Below are 23030 nucleotides of genomic sequence, written 5' to 3'. Positions count from 1 at the left end.
TATATTTTGATTACATGTATAATGAGAAAATGGACAGTTCAATTAACTATATAAAATTTTATTTGGTAAAAATAATTGACTATTCAATGAATTAAGTAAAATATCGAACTCATTACAATAACTATTTAAGTAAATCATTTTTGACAACGAATCAAAACTAAATATATTTCTTTACATATTTAGTTATTTTACCTACATAGACATATTTTAATGCTAAAGGTTCATTTCATTACGAATATTCTCTTATTCAAAATCACAAAAATGGATAAAATTTATGTCAATTATTAAACATATATGCAATCTGTCAGTCCTAATAACAACCTCAAATCAATGATACATTACAAGGATACACAGCACACAACCAACTCATCAAATTCTTTTTTGTTTTGGTAATAACATAATATATTATACAAACAACTCATCATGTGCTAGAAAATGAAAAAATTAACTGAAAAAATACAATCATTTCCTTCTAAACATGCGGGTGCACCTCTCATTCTACATCTCATCATTGCTGGCTCTCATGTGAATGTTTTCAATCTTATAAAAGGAACACATAACTCTTTGTATTCACCACCCGCCCATAGTTCGCATATATTCTCTCTCCTTTTTTTTTTTTTTTCTATCTCGTTTAAAATTTGTAAGAAAATTAAAGAGAAGATAAAATAAAAGGAGAGAGAATCACTGAAAGAGAGAAAAATGACACTTTCATTTTGGGTGGTCGTGTTCCTTGGTCTTATTTACGCATCTTTTGCGTCAATGGCTTCTTCACAATATGTTGCTCCGGCTCCTGCTCCTGCTCCCACAAGTGATGGTAAGTTTTCATTAAGATTATGATTTTAACATAGGTTTTTCAAGTATTCATAAACTTTATCCTTCTATGTTGATCTCACCATCTTATATAGTTGATGGATGATATTCCAAATTTTGTTCTTTTCCTTGAGAATCAAACTTGTGAAAGTTCAATGATTATAAAATTATAACATAATTCATAAATTCTTGATTTTGATTGTGAAAGATAAGATTTTACCTCATGTTGAGAAACTTTTTTTTGTCTTGATCATAATATCTCGATCAAAAAATTTAAATAGGGTTTATGATTGCAATTTAGACTGCAAAATCTGGTATTTGATGTCTCAATGACCACAATGTGATTGTAGTTGAAGTCGCAATATTCATGTATGGCTGCGATTCTCCAAAATATCAAAAATTGTGATGCGTAGTCGCGATTTGAAATATTTTTCTCATTCGTCTTTGAGTTCGTGTTTCTTTACCTAATTGATTTAGACTATCTTGGGTTTGTTAGTCTAAAACACTGCATGTGTAGTATTGTTAAAAAAACACGAATTAAACCGTTAAATTGAACCGCACCGATAAGAATGAAACTTGTTATTGACAGTTCACAAACAATTCGGTTCATTCAATTTCTGAACTATCTGTTACAATATGATATTTTTGGGTTTACTCTTTGGTTTTTTTCAACCGTTCTAGCCAATATTGTTGTTTGGTTGCAACGCATGGCTAATAATTAAATTGTTCTTAAAAATTTGCAGGAACATCAATTGACCAAGCAATAGCATATGTCCTAATGCTGGTGGCCTTGCTTCTCACTTACATCATTCATTAGGGCATCAACAATGGACTTGTACTTCAATTCTATATCAATACAGATCTTTTTCAAGGGCATGTAACATGTAATAGGAGGAAGAAAGATGTTTTAATTTGACTATTGCATATTTGAATATACTTCCATTGCTCCAAGGATAGTCTCATTCTGATTTTTTGGTTATCTCTATTTATTGTGATTATTCTAAATCATTTTTAGTATTTTTTAAGGGAAAAATCATTTTTTGTTATTGATAAGGAATGAAGGGAAAATAAATAGACAAAATAGAAAGAATGCTGCCTTAGGTTGTCTTTTTATTTTTATTTTTGACAAAACAAAAATAATATTTATTCATTCAAATTGATAAAGTACATTGAATACACCATCGTTAAAAACAATAACAAAATATATAAATACGTAAACAAACGCACATCATCCAAATTAATAGCATACAACATTAAAATCTTACAATTACTATGATAAAATCAAATCAACTAGAATATCTATATCGGTATATCACTAGATCTGCAAAGTTGAAGCTCAAGTTATTGATTGAATTTTTAATTAATTGAAGCTAATGTTTTAATATGAACCAACTAATACCACAACAATATGAGAAATCAAATAATGTCTCACCGAGACATTGAACAAAAAATCGTCGCACTCAAACGACAAGATCACAAAAACACAAGAAAAACGTGTTCGATGAAAAAATCACTTATTTAAATTAAAAATGTACATAAAACTTCTTTTACAATCCCCGGTTTCAGTCCCTTTATTTTGGAGACGATGCAACATTTGAGTTTTGTTCACGGGTTCGAACCCGCACCTCTATCAAGCATATTCACTGTCATTAACTATATGAGTTGTATTTATGGGACAATAGTTGAAATTTCAATCAAAGTAAATAAGACTTATAACATCAGCTAAAATATGTTGAGCTTGTTTTAATAACCCGATAATTATTTATGTTGATGATTCTTTCGTTTAAAATAATGTTATTTCAATTCTTTGAAATTTTATAATTCAATAAGAACTCTCTTGATAATTAGTAATTCAACCGCTGCATTCATAAACTAATTTAGGCCAAGACCCATTCATAAACAATAGACAAACTCATGAGTAAACGATACAAAAACCGCTGCATCAAATTCATTGAACTTAATAACAACCCATTTGTAATTCAACCATTATGTTGACAAGCTTACACATGAGTGGCCAAAGCATACACCTTTGAGAGCATACACAGTTGTTGTTGATGACAGGGGCAAAACTGGAAAATAACTCAAGTTGCACCGTATCCCTTCACTTTCTTCGCATAAGTGGGGAGATTGAGATTTTAGTGGGTCCCATCCAAAAGTTATCACTCTCTTCTATTTCTCTGCTCAACCAAACGAGAGGAGTGTGCCTTCTCTCTTCAACTTCTCTCTATTCAATTTCTCTCTTTCTTTTTTTATTGATATCAAACACAGTGTTAATGAAACTTTTCCGGCGTAGTCACACACCACCCCCCTTCTTTTTACATCCCAAGAGTGTTTAAAGTGTGTCAAAGTATATTTTTTTTGTTTGAGACACTTGACTGAATTGTTCGATACATATCCTACAAATATTTCGTGTAGATGTCACCTCTTATTGTGTCGCAAAAACCCATCTATCTCTTTCTTCTCTCTCAAGGCTAAAATCGATTTCACTCCTATATTTAGAAAATAAAAAAAAAGGACAATCTAAGTGTAAGAAATAAGTAGGAAAGATTGTCAAATTCATCTTCAAATAATTTTCCTTGATTGTTTTAAACTCGTTCTATTTTCTATTTGCTTACATTTGAATATTTAAAACTTGTACTATGTTCTATTTGTTCATGTCTCTTGAACACTTCAACCCTTTAACCATCGGACTACACCTTCGCGGACATAAATGCCTAACTAAAAGTATTAGAGATTTATTGTCCTTTTAAAGACATAAACACATCATTTTGGTCTCAAATTTCGGAGTCTCTAACACTTAATGATGGAATTGAAATTAAATTTTATTTATCGTTTTCCTCTCTAAATTATGGTGGTAATTCAAATTTTCTAGTAGTATGGTGTTCCCTCATATACAACGCAATTGTTCGGTACGAACTCATTAGAGGATTAATGAGAATGATAAACCCTCACATTATGATTGATCAAAGGATCAAATTTGTTGAATGGTAGATGGAAATCATAGCAATGAATAATGACAAAATGTACAAGTAGCTAGATTATTTGTCATCTGATTTGTATAGCGAAGTATTAGAGCTTATTTACATAACTAAGTTGGATAGTTATTCAGTTAGTAGTTTTCCCAAAATATACACGGACTTGACTAGCTAGTTTCTTTGATGATTGTTCAATACACCTCTCAATTTCTCTTATGATCAGGTCGAACTCTCAATCAACTATTTTTGTATGTAAAATTTGATCAGGTAAACTCCTGATCAACTTTTTTCAGCAAGATGAACAATTTTAAGAGATCTATTGAACAATCTTCGTTTTTTTTTCAACATACTCAACTTAAGTTGGGCTGATCCACAACAAAGATTAATTTTTGTTCAAACAACTAATACTATCTGAAAATACACTTCCAAAAATATGTTAAATTTTTGTTTTTTTTAACATGGAGTGAAAAAAAGTTGCTCCCTTATTATTTAATTGGCACACATTTTTGTATGTTTAGTAAATGACACGCATTCTATTCGGTGGTAACGTTTGTCCTCACATACACCTCATTTGAATTGCATTTGTATCCTACTACCTCCCTTTCCAATTATATAAGATATTTTTGAATTTTTTTTGTTCCTTTTTATAAGACCTCCTTGTTATTTCCAATTAAATTAATTATTTCTTTACATATATGTCCCTATTTATTATACATTTTTTTCTTCAATCAGCAATAAATAGCATGTTGAAAATATAAACTATCTCTCTTTCTAAAGGATAAAATTGTAAAATCAATAGTGATTACAAATAACTTTAATACAAATACTCACTTTCTTAATTCCTGTGATTTTGGCAAAAAGGTCTTGTATATAGGGACGGAGGTAGTATTATGTTAGCAAGCAGCTAAAAAACAAAACAATAATCCTCTTTTAACAGCTAACTGTAACCAAAACAAAAGCACTTAGCATTTTTGAACATTCCCTATAAGAATATCCTAATTAATTGATCAACACTAGGTGAATATCCATAACATTTAGCTAGCAATCTCAATTTTTCTTGTTCTCATCTCCTAAGCTAACTTAGGACTAAACGTCACATTGTTACATTATCAAACACATATCAATGCATAGCCATAATAATATATATAAGAGCATACACATAAACACCTAAACCAAATTAACTCCAAAAACCAACTTGAGAGAGTCTTCCTTTTTTTTTTTACCAAAATGGGATTAGAAGTCCTTGAGGCTCTTGATTCAGCTCGTACACAATGGTACCATGTAACAGCTATAGTAATTGCTGGCATGGGATTCTTCACTGATGCCTATGATCTGTTCTGCATTTCAACCGTTTCGAAGCTCTTGGGACGATTATATTACTTTGATCCAAGCACTAACAAACCAGGGAAGCTTCCACCATCAGTTAATAATGTAGTCACCGGTGTGGCCCTTGTCGGAACACTTTCTGGCCAATTAGTCTTCGGCTGGCTCGGAGACAAACTTGGACGCAAGAAAGTTTATGGTGTCACACTCATTATCATGGTTGCTTGTGCCATTTGCTCTGGTCTTTCTTTTGGTTCTTCCGCGAAATCTGTTATGATAACCCTTTGTTTTTTCAGGTTAGTGGTGGATCCAACTTGGTTTTTAAGAAAAATAAAATAATTTTAATAAGAAAAAAACCGGGACAACTTAGTCCCTACCTAAACTACCGCAAGTAAAAAAGTTTGATTTTATATCTTCAAGGGAGAAGGTTCAAATTCGTCGTAATGACTAATAATTTTCCCATTTTGCCATGAATATTTCATGTGATTTAGGTTTTGGCTTGGATTTGGTATTGGTGGAGACTACCCTTTATCAGCAACCATCATGTCTGAATACGCCAACAAAAGGACACGAGGCGCTTTCATAGCAGCAGTTTTCGCAATGCAAGGCGTGGGAATCATCTTTGCCGGATTGGTTTCAATGGTATTTTCAGGAATTTTTAAAGCATACTACCAGGCTCCCCGTTTCAATGAAGACCCAATTTTATCAACACAGCCCGAAGGGGATTTACTCTGGCGATTAATTCTCATGATCGGTGCTGTTCCAGCTGCGATGACTTACTACTGGAGAATGAAAATGCCTGAAACCGGTCGTTACACTGCAATCGTAGAAGGGAACGCGAAACAAGCCGCTGCAGACATGGCAAGAGTTTTGGACATCGAAATCATAGCGGAGCAAGATAAGTTGGCTGAATTTAAAGCAGCAAATGATTACCCTCTTTGGTCTAGCGAGTTTTTCAACAGGCACGGTCGTCATTTAATCGGTACAATGAGTTGTTGGTTCTTGTTAGATATTGCTTTCTACAGTCAGAATTTGACACAGAAAGATATTTACCCTGCAATGGGACTTATTCGTCAAGACAAAGAAATGAATGCTATTGATGAAGTTTTCCAAACTTCGCGCGCCATGTTTGTTGTCGCCTTGTTTGGAACATTCCCCGGTTATTGGTTCACTGTTTTCTTCATTGAAAAGCTTGGAAGATTCAAGATACAGTTGGTTGGTTTCTTCATGATGTCTTTCTTCATGTTTGTCATTGGTGTTAAATATGAATACTTGAAAGACGAAAACAAAAACCTCTTCGCTCTTTTATACGGGCTAACATTCTTCTTCGCGAACTTTGGGCCTAATAGTACAACTTTTGTGTTGCCCGCTGAGCTTTTTCCTACGCGGGTGAGGTCAACATGCCATGCTTTCAGTGCTGCATCTGGGAAGGCGGGTGCTATGGTTGGTGCGTTCGGGATACAATACTACACGTTGGATGGTACGCCAAGGAAGATTAGACGCGCAATGATGATTCTGGCTTTTACAAATTTGATAGGATTCTTTTGCACGTTCTTGGTGACGGAAACTAAGGGACGATCTTTGGAAGAGATTTCGGGTGAGGATGGAAGAGAGAGTGAACTCACTGCAACACCAAATGACAGGGCTCCGGGGATTCGCCAGGACTCAAGAACTGAGAAGATGTGAATTTAATTACATGCTGCAACATCCATGTTTGTTTTGATAATATTATATTAATGTAATAATAATAAATAATGGGGCCAAAATTGATGTGTTTAGCTGGTTTATGATTATAAGATGAACCATAAGTTATATTTTGTTATGTGTTGCTGACAGAAAAATAAACTTATTGTAATGTTTATTTTTTAATGAAACTTATATAGTACTTTATTGTAATGTTATATTTGTTTTTTCTTACATATAATTTGTGTTAAGAAGACAGAAATGAGAAGAGTATACTTCTTCTCACATATGACAGCAATAACCTAGTGTGAACCTCGTTGATGTCAAATAATACAGAAGTGATCTTTGTAGGAGACGTTGATGTTGTGAAAGAAATATAGTACTTGATGCCTAAGTCAATGTTTTGATAATGTATATGAAGTTTTGTCAAGAATGAATGTGTACATATAACTATAAGAGATTCTATCCTAGAAGTTCATCTTTGGGATCAAAGTTCTAGGTCAGTATAGTTTTTATAAAATCATGGTGGCTTGTTTGCTATAATTTTGTCAAAACTCAATGCAAATATAAACAAATTAACTCGTTTTTCATATTCATTGAATGATGAGTTATTCCATGAATATGAAAAATGCATCTTTCTTTATACTTGGGACTAAAGGGAGTATCAAACAAGCACAAATTATTTTATAAACAATGAATTTGGAATGATAGATACTTCAATATAACCTACGAAGTTTGGATACTCTAAATAAGGAGACGTACCCATATAATACGTATTGGATATCGATAATCCGCAGATACATACCACGAAGTATTGAAATTAACTTTTAATTTTTTAAAAAATATTTTGATATTTCACTAATACACACATATACTTATAAGATACTTTATATATATATATATATATATATATATATATATCTTAGAAGAGGTGAGGGGTTGAAAAAAAGACAGTGTTATGATACTTTAGTGGAGATATATATGACTCAATTTAAGATGTGGATAAGTTGAACTGTCTCTAGATGAACCATCCTTAAAAGTTTTTTTTTTTTTTTTGTGGATGAAGGTAAAATGCCCCCAACGACAAGTAATTATGTTTGTTGTTGAACGACAACTAATTGTTGTTTTCCCACTAGCAACAATTAATTGTCGTTTCATTGTGAACATACTCTCTTCAGAATGAAATATAAGCAAAAATGATAGTTGAAAGGTCAATGTATATGGTTAAAAATTTATTTCACATACATCAACGTTTCAACTACCCTTTTGCTTATATTTCATTCTTGATGGAGTATATTAGAGTCAAAAATAGAACCACTCACATATTGAAAAACACTCAAAACACAAATTGTACTCCCTCCAAACTCCAATAAACCAAACTCTATAAAATTTCTTCAAACTCAAGCAATTAATCAAGTAAGTGTTCACAATCTCTAAGCATACTAAACATTGTTAGTTTTATATGATTAGGTATTTTTAATTGCTCACATGTTAGGGTTTTATTTTGTGATATTGATGACTTTTTGGGTAGTTGTTGATCAATTACATACTTGCTTTGAATGTGAATGTAGTTGATGAAGTTATTTATACAAGTGCATTGTGGGTAGTTCAAGAAAGGAAATGACACATTGGACATTGAATGTATATATGGCTGACAACATAGATAAGTTCAGGTTAGGCAGGTTGACCCACACAAGCAGCATACACATAGTGAATGTTGCAGTGAACCTCCATCTAAACAGGGCCGACTTAGGCATATGAACCTCACAGACAGGAACCACATAGGTGGTTGATCCTACACTATATATGCATGAGCATTAGTACGAGGTTCAAGCTAATGACAACCAACATCATGCTCCATCACCACCACCACCACACAACACCCATCACCATACTACCATGACCCACTACCACCTATGGGATTAGGTAGTGGGCATTCTGATTTTTCTATACTGTTTAATTGCTTGTATTATATGTTACCAGAATTTGGATGTGAGAAGTAAGTATAATTATCTTGGTCAAATTTAAGTGTTTTTAAAATTAAGTTTTTTTTTTCTGATTTATATTTGTTAGTTTGCTTTTGTGTTTTAGTGATGCAAACATGTTATGCAAAACATCACACATGGAAATAAGATAAGTATTAGTGAATTGCAACATCAAACAGTGCATATGAATTGATTTTAGGGTCTTGACTCTTGTGCGTGCTTATGGTCTTGTCTCACTTCTTGTGACACCTTTCGTTGAGCGGTGGCATGACAAAACCAACAACTTCCTCTACCAGTTGGGAAATGACCATCACGTTGGACGATGTGTCATGTTGTCTACACATCACGATTCATGGCAAGTTTATCAATGATATGGCTAAAATCTATCAAAAGCAAGGTTATGCTCTTATTACTGAGTTATTTAGTGTGAACGGAGATGATGTTACTAATGAATGCAAAAATATGAAGGGTGCGCGCGTTGAATTTGCTTGGTTGAAGCAATAACGAATATACCGTCAAAACTATCATATTATTTAGATAAACAAAAGTCAAAAAAAGTATTCAACATCATATACAATATAACTCGAATGTGTGGTGTATGGAGTCAAAATTAAAGAGAGAGTCAATAACCATTATATTTTGTGTTTTAGTCAAATTATTTTCGAAAAACGTTTCCATCAAAATAAATTTACACTCTAACAGCATCAGAGCAAGAATTCACACTTTAACGTACAATCAAACATACCGCAAGTCTAAATTCACAAATTCATCAAAATTCAAATTCTCCAAAGTATTTTCCCTCCTATAAAAAAATAGTAATTTTTTTGTGTTGTTGACAGATAGAGAGTGGACTCGACATGGTTATTGTCACCAAAAGATTATTTAAATTCAAATAAAGTAATATACGTGTGGTCACTAGTCACTACAGTACATAACTACTTTAATAAAATAAAATACAAAAAAAGTAAAATACTCATTTCTTCTACAAAAAACGACACAACGTTCAGCCAAAAATTCCTTCCCTTGTCTTCAAGCAAACCCTCACTCTTCATTCTTCATCACACACTTTTTTCGCTTTTTTCATAATCGCGTTCTAAATAATCGCGTTTCGATGAAATGAAATGGAACACGCAAATGGAAGAAGTAGAAGCGATTCTCGAGAAAATCTGGGACTTACACGACAAACTCAGCGACGCTATTCATTCCATTTCACGATCTCATTTTCTCACTTCCGTCAAAACGCTCACGAATTCTGCGCATAACAAAAACGACACTGTTTCTAGCGAAACGACACCGGAGGGTAATAACGGTAACGGTTTTGTTTATGTGAAGGATTTTCGGCCGGTGAATGACGATGTTGATGATGCCGTTCATGAAGCGAAGAGTCTTAATGCTATTAGAACCGCGCTTGAGAATCTTGAAGACCAGCTCGAGTATTTTCATGTGAGTTTTTTCAAATTTTTTTATTTTTTGTTGAATTTTTTGTTTTGAATTTGATTCTAGGGTTTGGTGTATTAAGAATTAGGCGCGAAATTGAATGCTTGATATGTTTTTGCGATTTGAAATTTTGATGAAATTGAATGTTTAATATGAATTTAATTTTTGCTTTGATGAAATTGAATGTTAATTATTTCAAAATTATGTGGCGCTAATCTACACTTTTTGATAAAATTGAATCTTAATTTGAATTTTCACTTTATGATTTGAGATTTAGGTTAATTGACTCTTTGAGGAAATGAATGATAGGTTACAATTGTGTGTAGGATTATTTAACCTTTTTGAATTTGAGTTGATAAAATAATTATTTAATAGGGTTGTTAATTAGCATTGGATGGTGACTGTCAATTGAAGATCGTGAAAAAATAGCAGTTGTTCAAATTTTGATATGCCACAACGCTATAGCGCCGTAGTAACTGCTATTTGACCACATTTTGTTCTAAATAGTGTATTGTGGAACAATAGCGATTAGCTCAAATTTTGCTATGCTATAGTGATATAGGTTGCTATAACTGCTATTTGACAACAATTGTTTATGTCAGAAACTGGTATCAAAATACAATTTGATTGTAGTAACTGACTTTTATTGATGGTAAAATAGGTTTACAACATAAATAGTATTACACCCATATAGAAAATGTAACCACTTTCTCTATTTATTCCTTAAAATAAACAATATATAACTGACATAAAACTGCCATAATAAGAAGTTTAAGAACATCCAAAATGGTGGGTGCTTCACCTATTTAGCACCATACTAAATAGGCACCCCATTGTGGAGTATAACATTTGGGTTGCCTATGGAGAAGGGTGGCTAAGGAAGCACCCTCTCTCTCTCTCTCTCTCTCTCTCTCTCTCTCTCTCTCTTCACTTTTCGCGGCTCCCATTTCATAAATCATAATGAAATAAATAAATTTTGTTGAAATGTAATGATATAGAATTATTTGTGGAACCTATTTTGTAATTTCTTGTGAGGTGTTGTGTTGAATAAAATTGGTGCTTATTAAGTATTACCATAAGATGAATGATGTGGACATAGGTAGCCCATTTAAGCACCCAATATCGGTGCTTTGTCATGGATAGTCTAATGGTATATTATTTTGTTTTTTCTCAAAACAAAATGTAGCCTTTGCTTTATATTGTTTGTAAGTTTTGATTTAGAATATTCTGGTTGAGTATGATGTGTTCTACTAGGCGAGTTTAATTGAGTTGAACAATACTGGCACATGAATATATGACCCCAAGGAATGACAATGTGGGTTGGACAAACGAAAGGAGTGATGAAATGATGAAACATGTCAATAATCTAATCAGATTTGATTAATTATCAATTAGGTTACATTTGACTATCAAACAGAAGGGTGATGATATAACTTCTTGCCTTGTTTCAATATTATTGTATGAATTTTTTAAGGGTTGAATGAGTGATATATTGGTCTGAGAGATTTTTAATTTCAGTTCAGAGTAAATGGTATCTGCAGTAAATTTATGAATTGTGATAATCAAAATGCTTGCAACTTTCCTTGCTATGCCCCAATCATAGTACCAAATTGTTGAATCTGACCCCTAACAATGAACTTTAGGCAATAGAGAAAATTGGAAGGTTGTCTGATAAGTGGGAGCTGTGATATTTAATATGTTTTTTTTTACAGTTTCATTTCATATGTTACATGTGGCAGATATATGTCAATGTTGCAAAAACCAACATAATACTCATTTTTATACTTTATACTATAAACCTGTCTAGGAGAGTAAACCAACTAAGCCAAGCTTAGTTCAGTAAGACTGCTAATGCTACATACCACCAAACTAATGTAATATTGTAACACACAAACACTTAGCATCAAGATGAAGCTTACTATTCCTCTTAGCTTGTTACAAATAGACACCCCAACAGAAAATTGCCTCAACATATAATGCGTGCTTCATAATACATAGCTGGAAAAACAATTACACAAAATTAAACAGCGCATCTTGAAGTCAGGAAGTGAAGTCATCGTTACTGGAAATAGTAAAGATACAACCTATTATTTTTGGAATGCATGATCATGATTAATTTTAAAACATTGTTATTTGGTGGAAATTAGTTTGTTTCACCTCACGCTTTTACTTAATATGCCCCTTGTAGTATGGCATACACAATAGACCATTATTTTTTAACTTAGGAGACCCAAGAGCTTTGAAAACTTGTTGGGAATATGAAAGAGAGCCAAACACATCTAGCTGCTGACAAAATGCATGCGAAATTACAAGTAAACACTAAGAAGTCATGGATTGGTGACCACTAATCACGAAGAAGTAAGAAGTTTATGTCTTGGGATTAATGCTTAAAGTAACTAAACTGTGTGAACATTGAAATTCAGACAAAAAATTTCTATGTTGTAATTATCAATCATCATTTTCTAAATCCAACACTTCCTTACCATTTTCAGTATGATTAGAGCATAGATGGTCTTTGGCTGATGGCTGGTCCCTAGAGTTGGTCAGCTGGTCACCCGAAAGAGAGACGAAGTGAGAAACTGTAAAATAAACCTCTGTTGCAAACCAAAGGGAGTTCTGGTGTGATTTTCCTATGAAACCACTCAAATACCTCCCCGCAAAAATCTCTAATGATTAATATCTAGGTTTTTTTTTTCTTCTGAATTTCAGTTTGTACTCATTGGGTGGCACTATCATGCCGCAAAATTCTCTATTTTGCCGCAAAAGTGGCTGCAACATCTGCTATAGTGAACAGTGACACAATGGAGGGCATTGTATCTGCTATGGGCCATGCTGTGACAATACTATTGTGCAGCAATTCCGTGCAATTGATAATCCTGAGTACGCTATGTACCTAATACTCCAAATTATACTGATAATAGAAGTCAAGTAGCAGTGTAGTACAATTCCAGATCAATGAGAAATACTATTGTTACAAAATTAACATGTATAAGCCAAATATTCTTATACCCATTAATACTTCTAACAAAACAAGTTTGACATCACTTGTATCACATAAATAACCCTAATTCTTTAACGGTCTGGATGAGATAGAGCTCTCTTATTCATAAAGGATTACCCAATTTCAGTAGTAGATAATCAATAGAACTAATGTTCCATGGAACGGCAAGTTTGTATAACAGGGGTAAGTATGGTTTAATGAGTTAATGTAAAGGATTCTTATTTGGTTGATGTGAAGAATAAGATATTTAATTCATAAAATGAGCCGACAATGTATATATGCAATATTCATTGTTTTTTCTGGAACTTGAGAAGGTTTTCCAATCAGTTAATCGCATGCTTAATATTTTTACCATGACTTTTTGGCCACTTCTTGTTTGTTTTTTTAATATGGTTTTGTTCTAAATTAGAATTCCTTTCTGTATGATATGTAGACCATTCAGACTCAGCAGCGTGTTGAGAGAGATGCTGCGATTGCACGTCTGGAACAGAGTAGACTTGTTCTTGCAATGAGACTGGCAGAACACCGTGGCAAAAAATATAAAGTCATTGAAGAAGCTCTTGCTTTTGTTGGAGATGTACATGATGCTAGCGGCCTTGTTTCACCTGAAGTTTTTGGACAACCAAAATGTACAGATGAGAATTTTGTAGCCGAGAAGGGGAAGAGATCTAATATCCTCGTCAATGTTTTTGTCTCAAGTTTCAATTTTGTGAAGAAATCTCTTGGGTTGGATCATATGGGCGGAATAGTAGGAAATGCTGCTCTGGTTGCCGTTAGTATGATTGCTTTGCTTCAGTTGCAGCAGGTAACTAATCATGAACATTCATTTAGGGAAGAAAATAGAGTTCACAGCAACAGAACTATGAGAAGAGCAGCTCACTTGGAGGGTTCTTCGTCCAGTGCCCATTCTGGTAACTTGAATGTTTTTTTGGCTAGAGGATAGGATTAAACCTCTATCAATGTGCTGAAATGACGAGGGTTATGCTTTCAGTCTATCAAGTGATATGTTCATTTTTTTTTTCTTTCTGTGCTTTTTGTCCTTTGTTTCATCTTGATTACAAAGGAGGTCTGAAATCTGGTCTGGTGAAGGGAGAATAGGCTAAAATGGAGGCATAGCTACTTTAGTGAGTTTGCCCAAAAGGGAGTTTGGTGTCATTTGATATATGGTTTTTGTTGCCGCCGAAAGTTTGCACCGGTTGCATAATAGTTGATCTGGTAATTTGTGAGATAGGTAGGTTCTGTTTGCTGATTCACACTTCTGGTGCATATGCTTATACTTAGTTGGATAGCGTCATCTGTGGTAGATTCCTGCACCTTTCTTGTGTGCTTTAGTTTAGAAAGTAAGAATGTCTTTTACCTTGATTTTTCTTGTTCGTTTTGCTTCCCACTTAGTAGAATCTTTTGTGAGAATACATTACTGTTGCAATGAAGGTGATTTTTTTTGTCAATTTTCAAGAAACTGATTATGCAGTACTTTGTTAGTTGTTGTTTTTGGTTCCCTCTTTATTAATCCAACAAATGGTTCCCTAATATTCATATGTGGGTCTTGTGTTAATGAAGATTGATACATGTACTAGTCTATGAAGCACGAGCACCGGACACAGACACTGACACGCTGACACCGCTAATAAACTGAGAAAATCACAATTCAGTGTAATCATATGTGTCGGCGTCGGCCACTGACACGTGTCCGACACCGGGACACGCCTAATCCGGAGAGTGTTTGTGCTTCATAGGTACTAGTGAACAACTGTTTGGTAACGGAAGACAAATGGACTTGGGATATGGAGTCTTAGAAATTAATTCAGAGTTGAATTTCTGGAGGTCAACATTCACTTGTTTAGACTATAATTTATTTGTAGCATGAACTTCAAGAATTATAATTATCAATATTTAAGGGGAAAATATCGTTGGCTTGCCCGTGTCAGTGTTATTATAGTCGAGCTATTCTCCCAAATGGCTTTTAAGGACATGGCTCCCACAGATATTCTCCATTAAAATTGCAAGTGTATTTTAGGCTTAGATCTTACTTGCAATCTTCTAACTGCCCTTCTTTTTGAAGTATCATTCGTGAACAATGGATGGGACCATTTTCTGTCTGTGGATCATTGAAATATTTTGGAATCAGATTCTCAAAGTGTAATCTGATTTTCTTTAGCATTGCTTGGAAATCAAGAACTTCATCTATAAGGAGTTGGGGTTGTAGTGGCTAATCCCTTTTTCCTATATCCTCATTTATTTCTTGTTCTATCAGGTTTTGCTGAGGCCTATTGCTTCAAACTTGATGTAGATTGGGTTGTTTCAGAATCATGACTTCAGTTAAAATGTAACTTATGTGCCATAATTTTATTTTTATCATCCAAATGCGCCATTAGGCTATAACTTCAATATTATTCATGGTTAAAATATAGCTCCAGAATATAGATTACTAATTAAAAGGTTGGTGTACTCCATTTTGTTGAGCTAGTACAACTGAGTGGGACTTTAGCACATGGATTTCACAAGAACATTTTGAAAGAAAAAAAAAAAAAAAAAGGAACATTAAAACAAGTTGACCAGTTTTGCAAACAACAGCTCTTATGAGCTATATAGCTTTTGTATCCCGATTTTTTCATAAACTTTAACTTCCTGATAAACAAAGATAAGTTTATACTAAACTTATTTTTGATAAATAAAAGAACCATGTGTTAAACACCTCCTGTATAAAGGGACCAAGGCCAGTCTGAACCTCAATGCCTGACCTTGGTGGGGATGCTTATGCTATAAAAGAAATCGACCTGGAAATCTACACCAACTTGGACCCCAACATGTACAATTTTGGTTGAAACTGTGTTTTCACTTCTTAACTTAAGTTCACATTAAAAAAGTACTACATATATTTCATTTTTGAAAATACAATTTCAAACAATTTATAGTATCCGTAAATATACTTCCAAAAATATGTAAGAATTTAGAATCGATAGTTGAATTGTAACACCCTCAACGAAGTTATTGAATTCAAGTGATTAATAAACTCTACCAAACAACGAGTCGTTCAGAAGAACTTGAGTTCGATACCTTTATTAAACAATTTTTAATTAAACTGTACTTAAGTTTCGATCAAACTCAGAATAACTATGTCATTTCCCCTAATAATTAGGGGTACCACCCTCCCTATAATTGAAAACATTCAAATAAAGTCATTACCTAATTGGAGAATAATGTCAAAATAGCAATGCCCGGCGGAAGGAATGTCGGCATATTTTCTAGTTCACTTTGCTTTTAGAATTTGACTCTGCCTTTTTGGCTATTAAGGTGTAAAGGGAAAAAAGTATCCCTACCAAAAAACTGGAACATATAATGATATAATTAGCCTCGTCATACTTTCACCTACCTATAAACACTTCTTTTGACTTCTCATTGGATCATGCATGTCTCACATATCATTCTAATTAAAAAAAATTAACGGAATTAAGCTGTTTGAAATGAAGGGAAATTACTTTTTAGACAAATAGACATACCCCAACTTTATTGTTCCAACTTTTTGTACTCATTATCCCGGTTATTTTGCCTTTGAAAATTGATGTTCCCATATGAATGGTGGATATGAAACACCACGAAATTACTAATATAATATTATCGGCAGTTAACTGCCAATAAATTTTAACCGCGGTAATTAATTGTCAATAGAATTTGAAGTTAAATTTATCATTTTATGGTATTTTTTAACATTGAGTAAAGTGTAAAAAGCAACTTTCTTTTTCTTTTACTGTGAAGTGTTTGCACGTCCTTAACCCATCAAATTTGTCCCTAATTTTGTTGGGAGTTCTCAAATAGATTTCTAAGATTATGAATATTTTAAAGAGGTCATTGATTCAGTTGAATTTTACTCATTTTAGTCTTTTTAAGAGTTAAAAGGGGACTAAATTAATAATAAGTGATTAAATATAAGAACCAATTTGATAATATAATGATTAAAATATATAAACATAATTGATAATAAATAGTTAAATATAAAGATTAACTTAATAGCTTAATCAAGTTAGAGGCATTCTTGAGATATTCATAATCTCATGATATATTTGAGAACGCCCAACAAAATCAGAGACTAATGATAAATTAGTCATTTATATGTTCTCAACTAAGAACCACACAACATCAATGGCGGTATGTGTAGCTCCATTTCTTAATTTATTTATTTTTTGTAATAAAAGACGACTAACACCCAAAAATGAAAGAGAGCTATAGAATTACATGAATATTTATTGGCATGCAAGCCTAAAAAATATCATCAAAAGGGAGACTCGAGACCTCACTATAAGGAGTCTCTATAACATCAATGTTAAAAGAATTTTTTAGTTTTTTGTTATGTAAAAGAGAGGTAGAGTGTTGTTATAAATATGAAGAGTTAGTTTAATTTTCTTTACCACAACAGCTCTAGTCTTTTGGGTATATTAGGGCTTGAATAGTTGTGTGTCTTGAGAGGGTTTGCAATTTTCCATGCAAAGATATTAATTGAGAGGGTTTGCAATTTTTTCCCATGCAGAAATTGTAATTAAGAGAAGTTGCAAATTAAGATTTACATCTCTTCATCTTTTCTCTCTATTTCAATTAATCTAAATAAGTGATTTTCACATAGATATAGGTTTTTTTGTTTTTATTCTTTGTGATTTCATCATCTAAGTGTGGTGGTTTGTTGTTCGTCATCTTGTGCGGCGTTGTTTGATTTCCCATCTTCTTGCGGTGTTCATTTGATTCATATTGAAAGATCGATTATTCAATCAAAGATTTGGGCGTCAAGTTGCAGATCCAGAGGCCATGAATATTCCGGTCACTTTAATTTTATCATATATTTTTGTAGGCATTATGTCGTTATATGCTATTAACTTGGATGATGTGAGTTTGTTCGCAGATTCATCCTTTACGTTTTTAGCGGTGTTGAATGATGTAATATCTCGATTTGAATGAATGAATATCATTTTGTTTTTGTCAAAAAAAGAAATTGTAATGAAGAGGATTTGTAATTTTCCATGCACAAATAGTAATTGAGAGGGGTTTGCAATTTTTTTTTCCGTGCATAAATTGTAATTGAGAGTTTGCAATTTTGTCTTTGTAAAAATTGTAATTGTGTTTAAGTCTGAGAGAGTATGTGATCGTTAAGACAACATAAGTTCTCTTTTTTACAGTCGAATATCTTGTCTTTTAATTAAAGATAATATTTCTATCAACTTATAAGGAATTCTCACACATTTTTAACACTCACTTTTTTATTATATAAAATTAAAGTGGATTTCACATTTTAGTTATTGATCACACATAAAACGTTGGGATCCACCAAATAAAAAAATGAATGATAGAAAAAATATTAAAAAGAATGTTATTAGCATTTCTCATCAGCTTATATAATAATTACATAAATATTTGATAGAGTTAGAGTGCAATTGCGCGAATTGAAACATGTAATTCCTATTTCTTCGCACTTAATAGATGAGACTATTTTAAAAAATAAAATAAAAATACCTTATCCATCTATTTGTAAAAAGAGTTTGATCTAACATGGGTCTCACATTGATTGCATCAGATACCCAATATATTGTGTAACCAAAAAAAGATACCCAATATTGAACTATCTGACCTATTTCGTACTCAGCTTATAGTGAGTGAAATATCTCATCTCATTTCTCAATAGAGCACCAAAGAATAAAAAATTCTCTTAACCTATCTTTGGCGCCATAAAATAACAATGCACATGAATCTTCACACTCACTCTCTTGAATCTTGACTCTTTGCAAATCTCTGCTATTGCCAACACAACACCATCACTCTCCCTCTTCACTTGTCTCCTGTCGGTAGATGACTGTTAAAATAGGAACAAATTATCACTATATTTGTGGGCCCCTTTTTAAACTTGTCACACTGTTCTTTGTGCTTCTGAACATAAACACATGACACTCATTAATGCTATCATCAACCCCACCATGCCACGTGTTTCTTCATTAGCATGATGACACACTCTTCATGTTTGCCACGTAGATAATCACTTTTATTAAAAATTCTATGAGACAATGCTACTTGCTTACCATACGTATTTCACGTGCTTACCCTACTTCTTCCTCACTTCTTTTTCTCCTTTCATATTCATATTTTGCACTTTCTTTGTGAAAGTAGAAAAGAAAATTCCATTTGCATGTGACAGCTGGTCGTGCTATTTTTTTTTATGTTAAAATTTATTTTAAGTCTCTCCAAATATGTCAAAGTTGAAAAGAAAGGTATGAAGAAAAATTACACTTGCATGTGAGAGCAATAGAAGTTTTTTTATTCATTTGGTACACTTCGGCATCTTAAATTGAATTTTGTTGAATTTTTATATTTAATCATTTTAAAATAATTTATATTTAATTATCTTTTAACAAACTAAAATGGAATATATTAACATAAGTGATTCATCATCATTCAGTCTTATCCTTATAAGTAACGGACCCAATTTATCTAAAAAATTACATTTTATTGATATTAAGACCGTCGACAACGATGAGATCTTTACATATTAGAATATTTATCATTTAGATATAAATAGTCATATTACCATCGACAATGAAGAATGAAGGTTTTAGACCATGATTTGCTACAATTAACAAATCATACAGGCACACACTTTCATACATCGGTGATCGTTCGATCAGGATCAGACATCTAAAAAAAATCAAATTTTCTTTTGCTGCATCGTTAGATTTTAGTGACCACTAAAGTCATAACCCTATGAATGTGCATGGAATCATAATTTGAAGGATCTTTACTAAGCTCTAAGCTAATTTTGTGGGTCCAATAGGATTGTGTTAGATTTGCACGGGTTCCGTACAAAATGACACGTGGCTAAATTTAGACCCATAATCTTGCTATGAGTTTGAGGGAGACACTATTTGTTTGGAATTTGAGTTAACACAAGTTGGAAAGAGTTATGCACAAATCGTGCATTAGTAGGTGGAGACCGCATTGATTATGTCGGATCTATAAATTGGCTCTAGTGGGGTCCATAGTTTCCACAAAGTCATAATATGGACGGCTGCGATTTTGTTGAAAGTGGTGCTGGCAAGTTGCAACAACTTATACTCCCTCCGTCCCTTAATATAGACAGCCATTATATTTTTCACATTTTTTAAAAAAAGTTATCGATGTAATTAATGTGTCTGTTTTGTGCGTTAATATTACAAAATTGTCCTTTATTTATATATATATATTAAATTTAACTTCATATTTCAAGACAATATAGTGGTATTATTAATTAGGGGTATATTTTAAAAAAAATAATAAATGCATCTAATAATTTAAAAAGGGGTTTACATTTAATAACAAAAATAAAATCAAATGGATGCTTAGATATAAGGACGAAAAATATGTACTAAAGAGGTAGTTAGGGGGTGCCCCAATCCAGAGAGGCCAACTGTTCATCCTTGACTTGACTACTGTTACAAAAATACTTCTATAGTATTAACAATTTTTTCCAAAATTAAAAATGAATTTTATAGCAAATGTACATTTAATTTTTTGATCTCCTACACATTTTGTTCGATTTTTAATCGCACAAAATTTTCCATCATCATTTTTTATCTTTACTTTTTAGTTAATTTTTTTTATCTTTACTTTTTAGTTAATTTGTGTCTAACTTTTATTTTTTTTAAAGAATTTTTTAAAAAAAAATGTAGACTATTATGACAATCTCTCTTAAAAAAAATGAATTTAAAAAAAATGAATTAAATATAATTTTTTAAGCACAAAAAACATAAAACACTATATTTGTTATTATTTGAATTGTCATTAACAAAAATATAAATTAAATATGAATTGTTATTAACTAAAGTTACTTTTTAACACCAAAAAATAAACTAAAATTACTTTTTTTTTGTTTTAATTTGTTCAAGTTCTTTTAAAAAAATATTAACATTTTATAAAATGCATTTTATTATTTATTTATTTTGCACAAAAGTGTTTGATGATCTCAGCAATAAAAGTATTTATATTTTAAAAAGTAATTGTCTATACATTCTCTTATCTAAAATTACTAAGAGTTTCTTTTTTATCAAAAAAATAAACATTCATTTGATATTTTATAAATAAATTCTACTTCAAAAAAAAAAGTGCAACTTATAACATCATTAAAAGTTTCAAATTTGGCACAATTAAACTAAGGGAAATGCATGTCATTGTTCTTAAGCCTTACATGCAACCTAGGATTTCTTGTAAGAAAAGAAAAAGAAACATAGGATTAATGATGTTGGAATGAATGTGCCCAAAAAAATGATGTTGAATGTCAATTGATTTGACCAATAGCTGTCTAGGCTGTAACTGTTCTTCTCCCTTTTCTACGTAAATAATAGGAGTATATAAAGGAATGTTGTATGCTATATTTACCTTAAATTAATTAGTTTATCATATATAGGTGTGTCAATTATCATTAAACATTATCCTTAAATTAGTTTATACACATCCAGTTGAAAACACAATTATGATATGAGTGGATTTTGCAGGGAGAATATACAAATTGATGAATGTTTTGTGAGATTCAGGTGAAAGAGTAGTATATATAATTTTCATAAAGAACGCATGAAATTAACCAATCATAATGCTAATTGGATTTGTATTCATATATATACTTTTAAAACATAGTATAAGATCCTGATATTGCTTGCAAATTACGACATAATAATTGAATGGACCGGTTTATCTCATATTCCACTTTTCAATTTCATTACGCTCCTACCATGCGTCATATAACATAACATAACATGTGTATATATAATGCAATGTTAATGCATGTGTAATTAAAGTGATGTGGAGTAATAGCCAAGCAATCATTTATATGCACACGTTCACTTCTTACGATGAAAGAGTAATTGCCTCACTTGGTCACTCTCAGTACCACGAAATCAAAGGACCACACTCGACACATATACAATAGGAGACCACAATTACAGTACAAATTTTCTCTGATTGAGATAAATTCAATGACATCTTATATATTATAGTTTGTTTTTATATTGTAATTAGTAGAAAATATATGATCAAACTATATTATATGAATAGTGCAAATGATCGTTCTTGATCAGTCATTGTGGGAATGGAGAGTAGCACTGTTAGCATAACCTTTAAACAATTGGTAAAAAATTAGTAGTGTCAAATTTTATGCTATCTTATATATGTGATTGGATTTTATTATATCATGACACTTTTCTATTAAGAATTGGAGACATTTTAAAAAAATAAAACGAGAGAAGTTGAAGAAATAGCCAACATGCATCGAGGAGAATTAGATTTTGAATGTTGACGCTACTAAAATTGTATTGAAGTCTCGTATTGTTAAACTTTTTAAGCGATTAAGTGTATATATGGTTGAGTGGCCTCATCTTTTGAGAGTGTACTTGGACAATAGGGCCATGGTCTATCACTTTTCCGGACCATGACCGATAGATAAGTCGAAGTCATAAAAAGAGATATTTCTCTTTGCACCTAAGATAAAGAGGAACAATAGCTTTGTCAAGTCGTCCATTTAGACAAGAACACCTTTGACAATAACATGAGATATTTCACATAAAAGTTATGTTATTAATTAAAGAGTCATGCTTGTTAAAGATTTAAAAATAAAAATAATTGATAAATTTATGTAGAAATTGTTATTTTTTGTTGTTTTAATGTGTTGAATGCACAATTTTCAAGATAAAATTTCTACCTAACCTTCTTAACAAATGCCTTAAAGTAAGCATGACAATGGAGTGGGATGGGGACGAGTTTTACCTTCCTCGTTCCCATTTCTGACTTTCTTATACTTACATGTTACCCTAA

General features: G+C 32.2%; 3 protein-coding genes across 3 annotated transcripts; all 3 read left to right on the top strand.

Moving 5' to 3' along the window:
- The first annotated feature begins 559 nt into the window (after positions 1–559).
- On the top strand, positions 560–1815 carry LOC25482377 (arabinogalactan protein 41). The gene is made up of 2 exons (XM_013610928.3): positions 560–814; positions 1554–1815. Exons 1-2 carry the CDS (start codon positions 700–702, stop codon positions 1625–1627), a joined length of 189 nt encoding a protein of 62 aa, XP_013466382.1. The 5' UTR covers positions 560–699; the 3' UTR covers positions 1628–1815.
- A 3168-nt stretch (positions 1816–4983) lies between these two features.
- Positions 4984–7009, top strand: LOC25482376 (low affinity inorganic phosphate transporter 4-like). The gene is made up of 2 exons (NM_001425012.1): positions 4984–5404; positions 5600–7009. The coding sequence occupies exons 1-2, from the start codon at positions 5013–5015 to the stop codon at positions 6792–6794; spliced, it is 1587 nt and encodes a 528-aa protein (NP_001411941.1). The 5' UTR covers positions 4984–5012; the 3' UTR covers positions 6795–7009.
- Positions 7010–9751: 2742 nt separating this feature from the next.
- LOC25482374 (plastid division protein PDV1) lies at positions 9752–14673 on the top strand. The gene is made up of 2 exons (XM_013610925.3): positions 9752–10219; positions 13648–14673. The coding sequence occupies exons 1-2, from the start codon at positions 9893–9895 to the stop codon at positions 14155–14157; spliced, it is 837 nt and encodes a 278-aa protein (XP_013466379.1). The 5' UTR covers positions 9752–9892; the 3' UTR covers positions 14158–14673.
- Positions 14674–23030: the final 8357 nt, after the last annotated feature.

Source organism: Medicago truncatula, chromosome 1 (assembly GCF_003473485.1).
Source record: "Medicago truncatula cultivar Jemalong A17 chromosome 1, MtrunA17r5.0-ANR, whole genome shotgun sequence".
Taxonomy (NCBI): domain Eukaryota; kingdom Viridiplantae; phylum Streptophyta; class Magnoliopsida; order Fabales; family Fabaceae; genus Medicago; species Medicago truncatula.
This window is presented reverse-complemented; position numbering and strand designations above follow the sequence as displayed.